The sequence below is a fragment of the Cheilinus undulatus genome, linkage group 2 (assembly GCF_018320785.1).
Source record: "Cheilinus undulatus linkage group 2, ASM1832078v1, whole genome shotgun sequence".
NCBI classification, from domain to species: Eukaryota; Metazoa; Chordata; class Actinopteri; order Labriformes; family Labridae; genus Cheilinus; species Cheilinus undulatus.
In genome coordinates, this window is record NC_054866.1 from 2887460 (window position 1) to 2899713 (window position 12254).

Here is a 12254-nt window from a genome sequence, read left to right on the forward strand (position 1 = left end):
GCAGTGATGGCTGTTCTTCTGGAACTTTGTCCCATCTCAACACAGGATCTCTGGAGCTCAGTCAGAGTGACCATCAGGTTCTTGGTCTCCTCTCTTACCAAGGCGCCTCTTCCCTGATTGCTTCCATTTGAGAATCCTGGAGGCTTCTGTGCTCTTGGGAACCTTCAGAGCAGGAGACGTTTTTTAAGCCTTCCCCAGATTTGTGTCTGTCAACAATCCTGTCTCTGAGCTCTGTCGGCAGCTCTGCAGCTCCTTTGAGCTCATGGTTTTTGTGCTGATATCATCGTCAGCTGTGAGGCCTCCTATAGAGAGGCACTTGCCTTTCCAAATCATGTCCAATTAATTTGATTCACCACAGGTAGACTCTAATCAAGGTGTAGAAACATCTCAGCAAAGATCCAGAGAAATGGGAGGAAGAATTCAGTTTTCACTTCTCAGTAATGAGCCTTGGAGTCTGGTCAACTGAGCCTGGATGATGTTTTTACAAAAGATGGTCATTTCTGTTATTTTAGTATTAATCATCTGTGTTTTCCACAGTGGGTGTATTCTATTTCACTTCAGTTTATTTCTTGAAACTGTAAATTCGTTTCCTCTCTTACAAATTAAACTCTTTTCCTCCTCCTTCTCTAGAACTCCCTGGTGGAGCTCCTGACCTCGTTCTCAGTGCGCCCTCACTCTCCTTTCTGGCCGAACAAATCCCCCGAGTGTTTGCAGCAGCAGCAGGCTGTACAGCCTTGAACCTGCTGCCTGACTGTGTGCAGCTGCTGGGAAAAAGGGAATATGAGTTGAAAAAGTAGAAGAAAAACTACTCAAATCTATTCAACCCACTTTTATGCTTCCAGTTATGATGTGTAATAGCGTTTGAAAAAATATATTCATATATCTTATATTTATGAACGTTAATACAAAGCTGCCACTCTCTACAGTGGAAATATCAGAGCTTATATCAAGTACATCAATGCATTTTAGTGAGTTTTGTCATTCTAGGTGTCATAGGAGCCATAAACATTACAGAAGATGACATTATAAAACTAGAAAAGCACTCAGAGAGTGCAGACCTCAGCCATTAGCCCTATCTCCCAATAGTACAGAATCTTTTTAAAAAATTCCTGGATCCAGACGATGATCCGGATCAGTCTCAAAATCTAATCAGTGCTTCCTTATGTCATTTCCTGAAAATTTCATGAAAATCCGTCCATGGCTTTTTGAGTTATGCTGCTAACAAACTAACAAACGAAAAAACCCACCCGATCACATAACCTCCTTGGCGGAGGTAATTAGGGCTGCAGGGTGAATCAGTTTCAAAGCTAAGCTGTAAAGTATAACAAGGGTCCACTGATAATGGTTGGCCCTGTGGCCTCAGAGGGTTCCTGGTTTGAGTCCCAGTTCAGACAAGGCTTTCTGTGTGGATATTGCATGCTCTTCTTGTGCATGCATGGTTCCTCCAACAGTCTGCCGATATGCTTGATGGGTTAGTTGGTGACTCTGATGACCTTGAGCATGCTTGGTTATTTATCTGTATACATCAGCTCAGTAAATGACTGTCAAGGGAGTATGCCGCTTCTTAATTCATTGATGAATCTTTATTTTAGGGTGCAGATGGCCAAGTGCACCCTATGCACACGGGTGGCCCGGGTTCAAGACCAGTCTCTGGCTCCTTTCCTAAATGTCACTCCCTCACTCCAGCCCCAGTTTCTATAAGTTAAACATTTTCCCCCCAATTTCCCAAGATTTTGAGAAAATACCTTTTTAGTGTGGAAAGGAGATACATGAAGAAGACATTATAATTTTTCCCATTATCACAGTAAAAGGAGTAAAATAACATGTCCACTGAGACATGCTGTCACAGACTTTTGCCACCACTTTTTTCCACCCACACATTCCCAACCCAATGAAAACAGTTCTGCAACCCACTTTTGGGTCCCAACCCACCAGTTGAGAACCTCTTTCAATAGTCCACCCACCAAGTGAGGGCATGGGTGTCTCAGTCAAACTGGACCACCTCTGGGAAACGTGGCTTTTGAAACATGGTATTTAAGGGTAAAGAACGTTTTCATGACCTCAGACTGGAAGTGCTGCAGATATTTTTGTCCATTGTAGATTCTGTGTAGGAGTCAGTCTGCAATTGTGGACGGTTGAAAAGAAAAAAGAGCCCAGTATCAGGTGCCTTGGACTTTTTTTTAAAATTTCCTTGTTACCAAACAAGTTTTAATGCGGTTTGATCACTTCTAAAATCATAACAAGTCTATTAACCTGGTATTATACAAGAATGGTTGTATTTTTCATTTAATAATGATCAGATTGTTGAAAATGCCGTCTCCTCTCACTCCTGAATATCATCATAACGGCCAATCTTCCTGCACACACACACATGAAAACACAGCTATGTTTGGCTGTCACATACGTTGTGCACGAGTGCGTCTCCCTTCCCCACTTGTTTGTTTCGCTCAGCTGATTTGAAAGACATTCAATTATTGAAATGCAATTAATGCAGCGCTCACTGGGAATAAACGGCACACTAATACAGACTCTATAGGAAGGCAGAGGCTGTGAGCAGAGATTAACCAGTGATCTAGAACGATGCATATGGGATTAATACATTGAGATTATGACTGAGCTGGATATTGTTTTTTTATCTGAATATGGAGCAGATAGAATGAGGATTAAGGACATTATCATCTTCACTGCAGAGGTAAAAAGATCGCTCATGCATGCAGAGAAAAGAAGGGACCTGTGCATTTGTGCACGACTGGTGGTATTTTACATGTACTTTTTTTCTTTTTACATACTGGCCGACCATATCATTAGGTACAGCTGTTCCAATGATCAGTAACCTGATAATCTAATCAGAATTAGATTTAAGCACAGACATGGACAAGATGTACTAAAGTTCAAACTGAGCTCCCTTATATGGAGCTGTGATTTAGCATTTGGAACAAGTTAGACAAAATAAAAGTCTGACCCTTCATGGGTTAAAACAGAGAAGACCCTCACAGCACCGCTGAAATATCCCAAAAAGACTCAGGAAAGCAGATCGGACTGAATTTGATATCACAACAGTCACAATGGGTGTGGATAAATATTCATACAATTCTAGGAGTCCCACCATGCAAACAGAGCTGCTCAGCATGGAATCTTCCATCAGTTCTTGTAGGTAGATAAATTCTCCTGTGGGACGCCTGGCTGGGGTAAGTGTAGTCAATGATTTGTAAAGAGACTGTTCATTTATGTCTTTTGAAGACCCTAAAAAGGAATATAACCTGAGTGACAAAGGGGATTTTTTAAAAAGGAACCCTGCATGATCAGACAAGTTCATCTTGTTGGATAGATATTTGTATCTCTCTAATGTATACTGAACTAAAAAAATCACCAGATATCTGCACTTTGAGTAAATGTGAGCTTAAAAACTCACCAGGAGGCCGCCATGTTTCGGTCTGTGCTGATAGTGTGACGACAGCGCGTCCTATGAACACCCCTTGCCGTTCCCACTCAGTAACTTCTGTTTCACATGGTTTTCTGCTTGAAGCTCTTGCTGCCATAACAGCTTTCATACCAGACACAGTTTGCTGTGTGTTGGTTTTGTCCTCTTGCTGTCAAAGCTCTGTCATTCCTCCTAAGTTTCACCTCAATAAAACTCCCTACAAGTGACTGGATTCAGTGTGTAGTGGAAGCGTGACAGGAACTTTTCAAAATAAAAGCATTATGTACATGTGAAGGGAGTTTCTCCAAAGGAATGCTAAAGTGGACTCTTACTTTGAAAAGTGTAAACTGGAAGTGCTTTCTTAATGTGTTTACCTTTACCTGAACCGTGTGGAAACAGAGAGCTTCATAAAGAGTAGAAGTTTGGGGAACAACTTTATTAAACAGACACATTTTAGCTCGTGGCCTTCATCTGGTTCATCAAGAAGCAGATGTCAAACAAATTCTGCAGAATATTTGCTACAAGAAGGTAAATATGGCTCTGTATTTATCATTTTCCTGTCTAGATGGATAGATCACTGCTCATGGTGCAAATAATAAATAGAAGAGACCACAGATTTTAAAACTCTCCGTGCGTAAGACATGCAGCGTCTCTGACATGCAGCCCTAACACTGGCTGCCAGTCTGAAACAGGTTACTGCAGAGGAATAGAGAGGAGCGCTGTGGAACTGGGACATCACACCACCAGTGCGGACCAAAACATGACGGCCTCCTGGTGAGTTTATAAGCTCAAATGTACTCAAAATGCAAATATCTAGTGAGTTTTTTAGTTCTTTATGCGTACTAGAGATACAAATATCTACCCAACATGATGAACTTGTCTGATCATGCAGGGTTCCTTTTTAGTATTCACAGCTGAGGAATGTACAGGTTCAGGTTCAGCTACTGGACTAAAGAGGGGAGAGAATGGAAAAAATACTAAGTTTGAGGAATTTCTAAACTCCCCTTTAACTCCTTACATTTTGTTTCAATGTTTTATAAGAAAACCTCCAATAACATCAGAATCTGTAAAAGTTTGAGATTAATACGACAAAAGGATCAAGATGCTGAAATTGAGGGGGATCTATGGCAAGAAAATGTTTGCTGTTATTTTAAGGCGTGGGATATGTTGATGTTAGATCATGAAGAAACAGAATGTATCTGCAGTCTGCTAAAGCTGAGGAATCACAACAGAGCTCTAACAGCCCAGAGAGAACCCAGTAACCCTCAATGCACTCTGATGCCCAACATTGGGTACCACCCACTAAACGACAATGGGCACCACCCACTTAAAGCTATTTGACCTCTCAAACCCTATTCGACCCATCCCATCAAACCTTGCCCAAGTGCTTGTTCATCTCAACCAGATGCTTAACCAGAAAGCAACAGCAGGAATTCTAAACCTCAGTAAAGATTGTTTGATTTAAAGTTTCTAGATGTATATTAATTTATCATTAGGGTTAGGTTAACCCTTTGACTCCTGAGTTTCTGAACTCTATTTCTTATTTTAACCAGAAAATACCCAGAAAATGTCCTGTGAATTTGTGCTTTTGTCCATTTTTGCATGTTAAGAGTGTTTTAACAGTTGAAAATGAAGAAATACAAAAAAGGGGGGGGGAACTTTATGCTGGATTTTTTAGCAAGAAAAGGTGAAATTACGGTAATAACCACATGGTGGCTGTTAAGTACAATTTCTCAGCTTTCAGAAACATTTTGAATTTTTCAAATAACACAAATCGTTGTGTAATTTTGGTTGATGCAAAGTGTGTTTCAACAGAGCATAGTCAGCGATGCACTAGGTTTTAAAGGGTTAAGGGTTGTTAAGGGTTAGGGTTAGGTGGATCCACAAAATGCACCAAAACAAACAGTACAGGGCAAGATTTGATAGGATGGGTCAAAAGACGGTGACATTGAAAACGTCTAAACTCTACGTCTGATTGGCTTACTCTGATATTAATAACCAACCAACCAATGAAACCAAGCACTGGCCCAGTGTTACTCAACTCTGCTTAGCCAAAGAGCCAAACCGCTGAAAAATACCTTTGCAAGAATCGCATCTAAGGGGTGAAAAGTGGTGGAAAAAACAGGTTAAAGTGGCAATAAAAATAAGTTAAGGCTAGCAAAAATCATCAAAAAGTGGCAAAAATGGGTGACTGGGGCAAAATAGGCATTAAAGAGCAAAAACTGGGTGAAAAGTGATAAAAATGGGGAGAAAAAGTGGCAAAAATGGTCTAGAAGTGACAAAAAATGAGTTACAGGTGGCAAAAATGGGAAAAAGAGGCATTTCATGGCAAAAGGCAGCTCAAAATAGCAAAAAAGTGGCAAAAAATTCAATAGAGGGGTAAAATGCAAATTTCAAAAATCAGAATAAAAGTGGCAAACCTGGTGAAAAGGAGCAAAATGTGTTTAAAGTGGCAAAAATTGGTGGAGTGTGGCAAAAAGAAGTTGCAAAAAGGGGTTAAAAGCAGCACAAATGGATTAAAAGTGGCAAAAAAGGGAAAAAATGGGCAAACAATTGCAAGTAAGGGCAATGGAAATACACAGGCAAAAATGAAGGTTGGCAATGAAGTCAGATAATTAAAGCTTTCTGTTTAAGTGTGAGAAATAAACAGATTAATGTGACTTGCAGTGGATAATTTCGAAGGTCAAAGTTTCCCTTGATTAGGATTTTCTGGGGAATATTATTTCAAATCAGACGTAAAAAAGCCACAAATCATCACAGAAAGAGCCACGCGCTGAGTATCACTGCACCAGCCAAGAAAAGGCACAGCAAGGCCGGCCATGCCTTCGCCAACCTTGGATTAAAAAATGCAGCTTTCTACTGAGCAATGATTTATAAGATGATTTACTCTATGGAGACCTGTATACCTGCACATACCCTGCACATACCCTGCCATGTGATTGGCTGATATCTGCACTAATGAGCAGATAAACAGGTATACCTAATGAAGTGGCAGATGAATGCATAACATTTTAAAAAAGATATATAAGTTGTTTTTTCTGACATCATGGGGTTACCTCTAGCGGGGGGGGGGCTAGGCAACTACAATCTGCCTCGTTAATTCTCACACACACGTCAACTCACTGCGCCTCAGCCTGGATTTCAAGGACAAGAAACACACAGCAATACGTGAGATTTTTATCCAGTGGAAAAAAAAAACGGGAAATATGACCAAACAAGCCAGACCGCTGTAGACCACCTACCAGATTTAAACAGCTCTGGGTGGTGGTCACACGGCTAAGAGCTTTAATCAATAGCCCTGAGAATAAATGTTTGGACGTGCGTCCCCATCTGCCTCCTTATTAAGACCCAACACATGTTGATTGTCACACAGTACTCCCCATTTAAATCACTAAAACCCTCCACGATAACAGCACATTCCTACACCTTAGTATTAAACAATTACAGTTATTAGAAAAGATAAATACAGCCTGAGCTGTTCACTGTTTAACCAAACTAAAGCGCAGTATTTACGGTTTAATGTTGTCTTTATAAGCTGATAAATCAGTGTACATTCATGTTAGGAGAATAAACCCGGTAAACATAAACGGTCTCTTACCGATAAACGGGGAAACGTAGGCAGGATAGATGATGGATGGATGTGTGCGGTCCCTCTTTCTGCTGCTCTCATCCAAAGCTGCAGCTCGCTGCTGCTTCATTTGCCGCAGACTCCGCCCCCTCCACACCCATTGGTCCAATAGATGGAGACCAAAGAGCATCGACGGGGGAGAAGAGAAGGCCGTGTTTAGTATTTCCGTCGTAGATGCGAGTCCACGAGAGCCTTCCTTACTTAGATTTGAACAACGTGGTGAGAGGATGAGATATTTTTAAGCATCTCTTTCAGTTAATACAGCCGGAGACCCACAGCACACACCCTAACCTAGGGCTGGGTGATAGGCGCCAATAAGGAGAGAGATTTTTAGAGGGGTAATGTTGACAGCCATGGCACAAATGATATTTTTGTTATGAATAAGTTCAACAGAAAAGTAGACAAAAATATTACTAACAGCTCTAGCATTAATGGTGATAAGACAGCTGCAACATTAAACCAAAGGTGACAAAACAAAAATAAATAAATACGTTAATAATAATAATGATAATGATAATAATAATAATAATAATAATAATAATAGTAGATAATAATAATAATAATTATGGTAATAATAATAATAATAATAATAATAATGATAGTAATAGTAGTAGTAGTAGATAATAATAATAATAATAATAATAATAATAATAATAATAGTAGATAATAATAATTATTATTATGGTAATAATAATAATAATAATAATATAGATAATAATAATAATAATAATAATAATAATAATAATAATAATGATTATTAGCAGTCTGGTGGCTTATTGGGGTAAAATGCACAATTGAACTATGTTATAGATGTTGGTCTTGAGTTACTGTTCAATTTAATTTTTTGTTTTGCCTTGATTTTTTTTTATTGTGATGTAATCTGAAAGTAAATTGAGCCATTTGGTTTTTGAGATATTTAACTTTTTTTTTTTTTTTTTACAGTTAAGAAGTATGGTTTTCTTGGTTTCCAGGGCGGTGGGTCATCTGATGAGAGGTCTCCTAGCACAGGGGTTCCCAACCTTTTTTTTGCCCAAGGCACACCTAAAGTGGAGCCAAAATCTCAATGCACACCATGTTTAAATCGATACAAAATAGGCTTTTTGAATAATGTTACAGTCAAGGTGGCCCATAAGGGGGAATAAAGGGGAGAGCTTTCTGAGGCCCAGCCAACTGGGAAAGTGACCAAAAAATATGGCAAAATTAGGCAATAAGTGGCAGGACAGAGTGAAAAATGATCAGAAATTGGCAAAAAGTGGCCAAAAAATAGGTTTGAAGTGGCAAAAACATGTTATAAGTGTCATATCAGCAGCAAAAATGGGTAACAACTGGTCCTAAAGGGTAATATGTTGTAAAACGATAGTAAAAATGGGTTAAGAGTAATATAAAAGGGAAAAATTGGGGAAAAAAGTGGCCAAATAAAGGCTAAAGTGGGCAGAAAGGTGGCAAAAATGGGTTTAAAGTGTCCTAAAGGTGGCAAAATAGGTTACAAATGGCAGAAAAGTGGCAAAAATTAGTTAAAGTTACAATCAGGTGGTCAAAATGTTTTAGAGGGGATTACAAAAAGGCAAAAATGGGCAAAAGGCTAGCAAAATTGTTGTAAATGTGGCCACAGGTTCCAAAAAGTGGCAAAAATGGGTCAAAATTAGTAAATCAGAAGTGGCAGAAATGCTAACAAGCAGCAGAAGGGTTGAAGATTTCAAACAAGTGATAAAAATGAGTAAAAACTGTCAACTTGGTTAAAAGTTGCATGAATTAATAATTTGTGCTCTAATTTAAACCCAGTAATAGCTCTCCATGCTTTTCAGCTCTAAATGAGACAGCTGCATTCTCAGGGTTTTTTCAGTACCTGTGACAAAGTTGTAGTAATAATGTACGGTTGTACAAACTCCCATGGCACACCTAGACTTGCCTCAAGGCTCACTAGTGAGCCCTGCCACACCGTTTGAGAACCACCGTCCTAACAGAAAGAAGTGCAGACTGGGATGCTGCAGTTTAATACGGGGGCGAGTATGCTGGTAATGTTTGGATGGGTGGGTAGAACCCGGTATGTAATCATCCTCAGTATTAAGTCTAAAGTGGCTTCATTTGCTTTTCTTAGTTAAACTCATTTTGATTTTATTTATTTATTTTGTGCAGTGGACCCTGTCGTGTGTAGTTTTCCTATTTCTTTTTGATACATTTAAAAATTTACATTTGTATGATTAAAAAATGAATTTTTACTTTAGTGAATTCTGGGAAATATTGTTCTTCATTATATTAAAAAAAAGAAAAAAATCAACAACTACTGAAAAAGTCAAAACATGGAGGTCCAAGCTTTCTTTGAGAAATGAAACTGGTTGCAGACTGACGCCCCGCTCTCACAGACCGTTACTGAGAGAAACTGCATCTGTCAGAAAGGAAATACACGCTAAAACTTTCAAAATAAAATCGAATTAAACTTTGGTTATGTTAGGGTAAGGGTTAAGGTGAGTGTTAGGATACTAAAAGTTAAAGGTAAACTTTTAAAACAGGGCTACAGTTTACCCCCAGGCTAGACCTCTGACCTTAATCTGGTTTATTTATTAAATGTTCTGTAATGTTTGCATTGTAGCCATGAATGTAACTACCAGGTTTTGTTTATGAATCTACCGTACACCTGGAGGTGGACTGTAGCTACCAGTCTTAGTGAAACATCAAGTGAATTAGCATCATTAGCATCAGTGGTTGAATACATCTGCCATGTCTGTTCTGATGTTGTCAAACTTAAACTGGGCAAAACATCCCATCTCTGCAAATCACCACTTTTTAGAGAATGACAAAAAAAGGATCTTTCAGTTAATTTAACATTGAATGATAGATATATTTTTATTTCAGACTCGGTCATAGTCAGAATATTTTTGATACTTTTAAATTATTTAGAACTGGTTAAAACTCACTGACATAGTTGAACAGTTACTAATAGCACTGATAAATAAAAAAATATTAAATATAAATAATAAAAATGATGATACAAAGCTTTGGCCCAATGCCAGCGTTATATTCTTTCAAAATCTTAGAAACCTAATATATGACGGTGCACTAGTGCCACTAAAGTGGGTTTTTTTTTTTAAATAAATAAAGAGGATCTGCTTATTTTTGAGCCAAAAAAAAAAAAAAAAAAAAGAAAAGAAAAAACAAAGCTTTTATGATTATAAAGTTGTATATTTACTAGAAAAAACTCACAATTTCAGGGTTTGAAAAGTCTGTAATTTTGACTTTAGAGACTGGGAAAATGTTGGCAAAGTTTTCAAACCCCTAACCCTACAACTGTGTTTTTATAATGTCAAAAATTTGAAGTCTTGCTTCACACATTGACAACTTTAAAGTAAAAAATTATTTTTAGTCTTGGAAATTAACAGATCCTCTTTATCATAAATTTTCTAGAGAAGTCCTTCTACACCACCGTAATGGATAGTTTAGAAATAGATCTTTTGTCAAGAACAAGTGTGTAGCCTTTCTGAGAGATGAGCAGGGGAGCCTAAGGATAAAAGCTGGGAATAAATGTGTTTGGTTTTTTTTTCAGGATTTATTTTGAGCCTTTTGTGCCTTTTTTTGATAGAGGAGGACAGTGGATAGACTCAGAAACAGGGGTGAGAGTGGGGAGAGACATGTGACAAAGGGCCACAGACCAGATTCGAACCCGGGCCGCCTGCTTACATGGGGCGCGCCTTAAACCACTGCCATCTGCACCCTCTGGATGTTAAACATTTTTAAGTGTATTGTGTTTCTGGTCACCTGACCACAACACCTGCATGGTATCACCTACTAATCTGGATCAGTTTGGATGTGGTTTGGTGGAGATTTGTGGGAAAATGTTTTTTTTTTTACCACATGAAAGTACATTTCTGTAGTAGTACAAGTCACCCTATCCAACCTTATGTAACCCTAATAACCATCTTATTATCTAAAACACAGCACTGATCTGAAATATGTAACTACCTCATAGCCAGTGTTTGATAGGCTGAATAAAAACTACTCATGTTGGAGTTTCTGTAACACCGTTACAACAAAGCCCATTCATACTGCACAGGGATAAGAAAATAAAAAATATAACTGTAAAAGCAATTAAATTAAAACACATTTTAATCTTTTCTTTATAATATATATCTCTTATTTTATATCAAGTTAGGAAAACAATGTTGATCTAATATAATCATTGGTAATAATATACATTAATATAAACCACACATAATGTACAATAAACCCACATAATCATATATAATAATAATGAGAGATACATGTGGATCTATTATCTGGATTTCTTAGTATTTTATCTATGTTGTGCATATTATTGCATATTTTATCACTAAAAAGGTAATATCCATATATGTTGTAATCGTTCCGTACCAGATGACATACAGATATGAGTTGTTCATAGATCCACAGACATTATCTACCAAAACTAAACTTACATAACCAACCTCACTGATGTCCCAGTTAACCCAGCTCATGGGGTTAGTTGTTACAGTTGACCTCAGCCACTTTCAGTGTCATTTTCATAAAAGTGGTTCAACATGAAAACAAAATTCCAGCGTCCCTCTGTAACAGAGCAGTGTATGTTGGTATAAAAACTGTGTGATTAATGCAACTCTAATATTTCTAAAATGACTGAGTCAAATCCATGAAGTGTTAGTTGTGTTCCACTCTCCCCTCCTGATCCAGTACTTTATCATGCTTTACTGAGGTAGATTTATGCAGCAGTAATTTTGCTTTAAACCCTCTGAGTATGTTTATTTATAGTAACTATAATTTCATTTTTTTTAAGTAAAGAACGTTCATTTATACAAACATCTGGCAGAAAAACAGTAAACATCAACAGCAAAGCCCAGTCGTGAGAAAATACATGAATGAAAAAAGATCGAATCATAAAAATGTATTCCAAAGACAACACTGTCTCTCATGCAGTGCTAATTTTGGCAGCTATTTTTAATTTTAGTCTTAGACTTTAGACAAAATGTCTTATAGTTTTAGTGCCATTTTAGTCATTTCTACCCTTTTTAGTTTTTGTCTAGTTTTAGTCATCTTGACAAAAACTGAATTTACTTTTTGTTAGTTTTAGTCATCACAGATCTATTTCTATTAGTCTTAGTCTAGTTTTATCATGGAAAAAAGGCTGTCGACAAATAGCTTTAGTCATAGTTTTGGTTGATGAAATTAACACTGCTCAGTGAGAGGATCACGTGATGA

The 12254-nt window shown here is 37.8% G+C and overlaps 1 protein-coding gene across 1 annotated transcript in view; it reads right to left on the reverse strand.

Annotated features, from left to right (window-relative positions):
• serpini1 (serpin peptidase inhibitor, clade I (neuroserpin), member 1) overlaps positions 1–7110 on the reverse strand; it is a 45704-nt gene extending 38594 nt beyond the window's left edge. The window contains exon 1 of the mRNA XM_041808304.1: positions 7020–7110. Coding sequence (XP_041664238.1) covers positions 7020–7091 — 72 coding nt within the window. The 5' untranslated portion in view covers positions 7092–7110. The remainder of the gene's footprint in view (positions 1–7019) is intronic.
• Positions 7111–12254: the final 5144 nt, after the last annotated feature.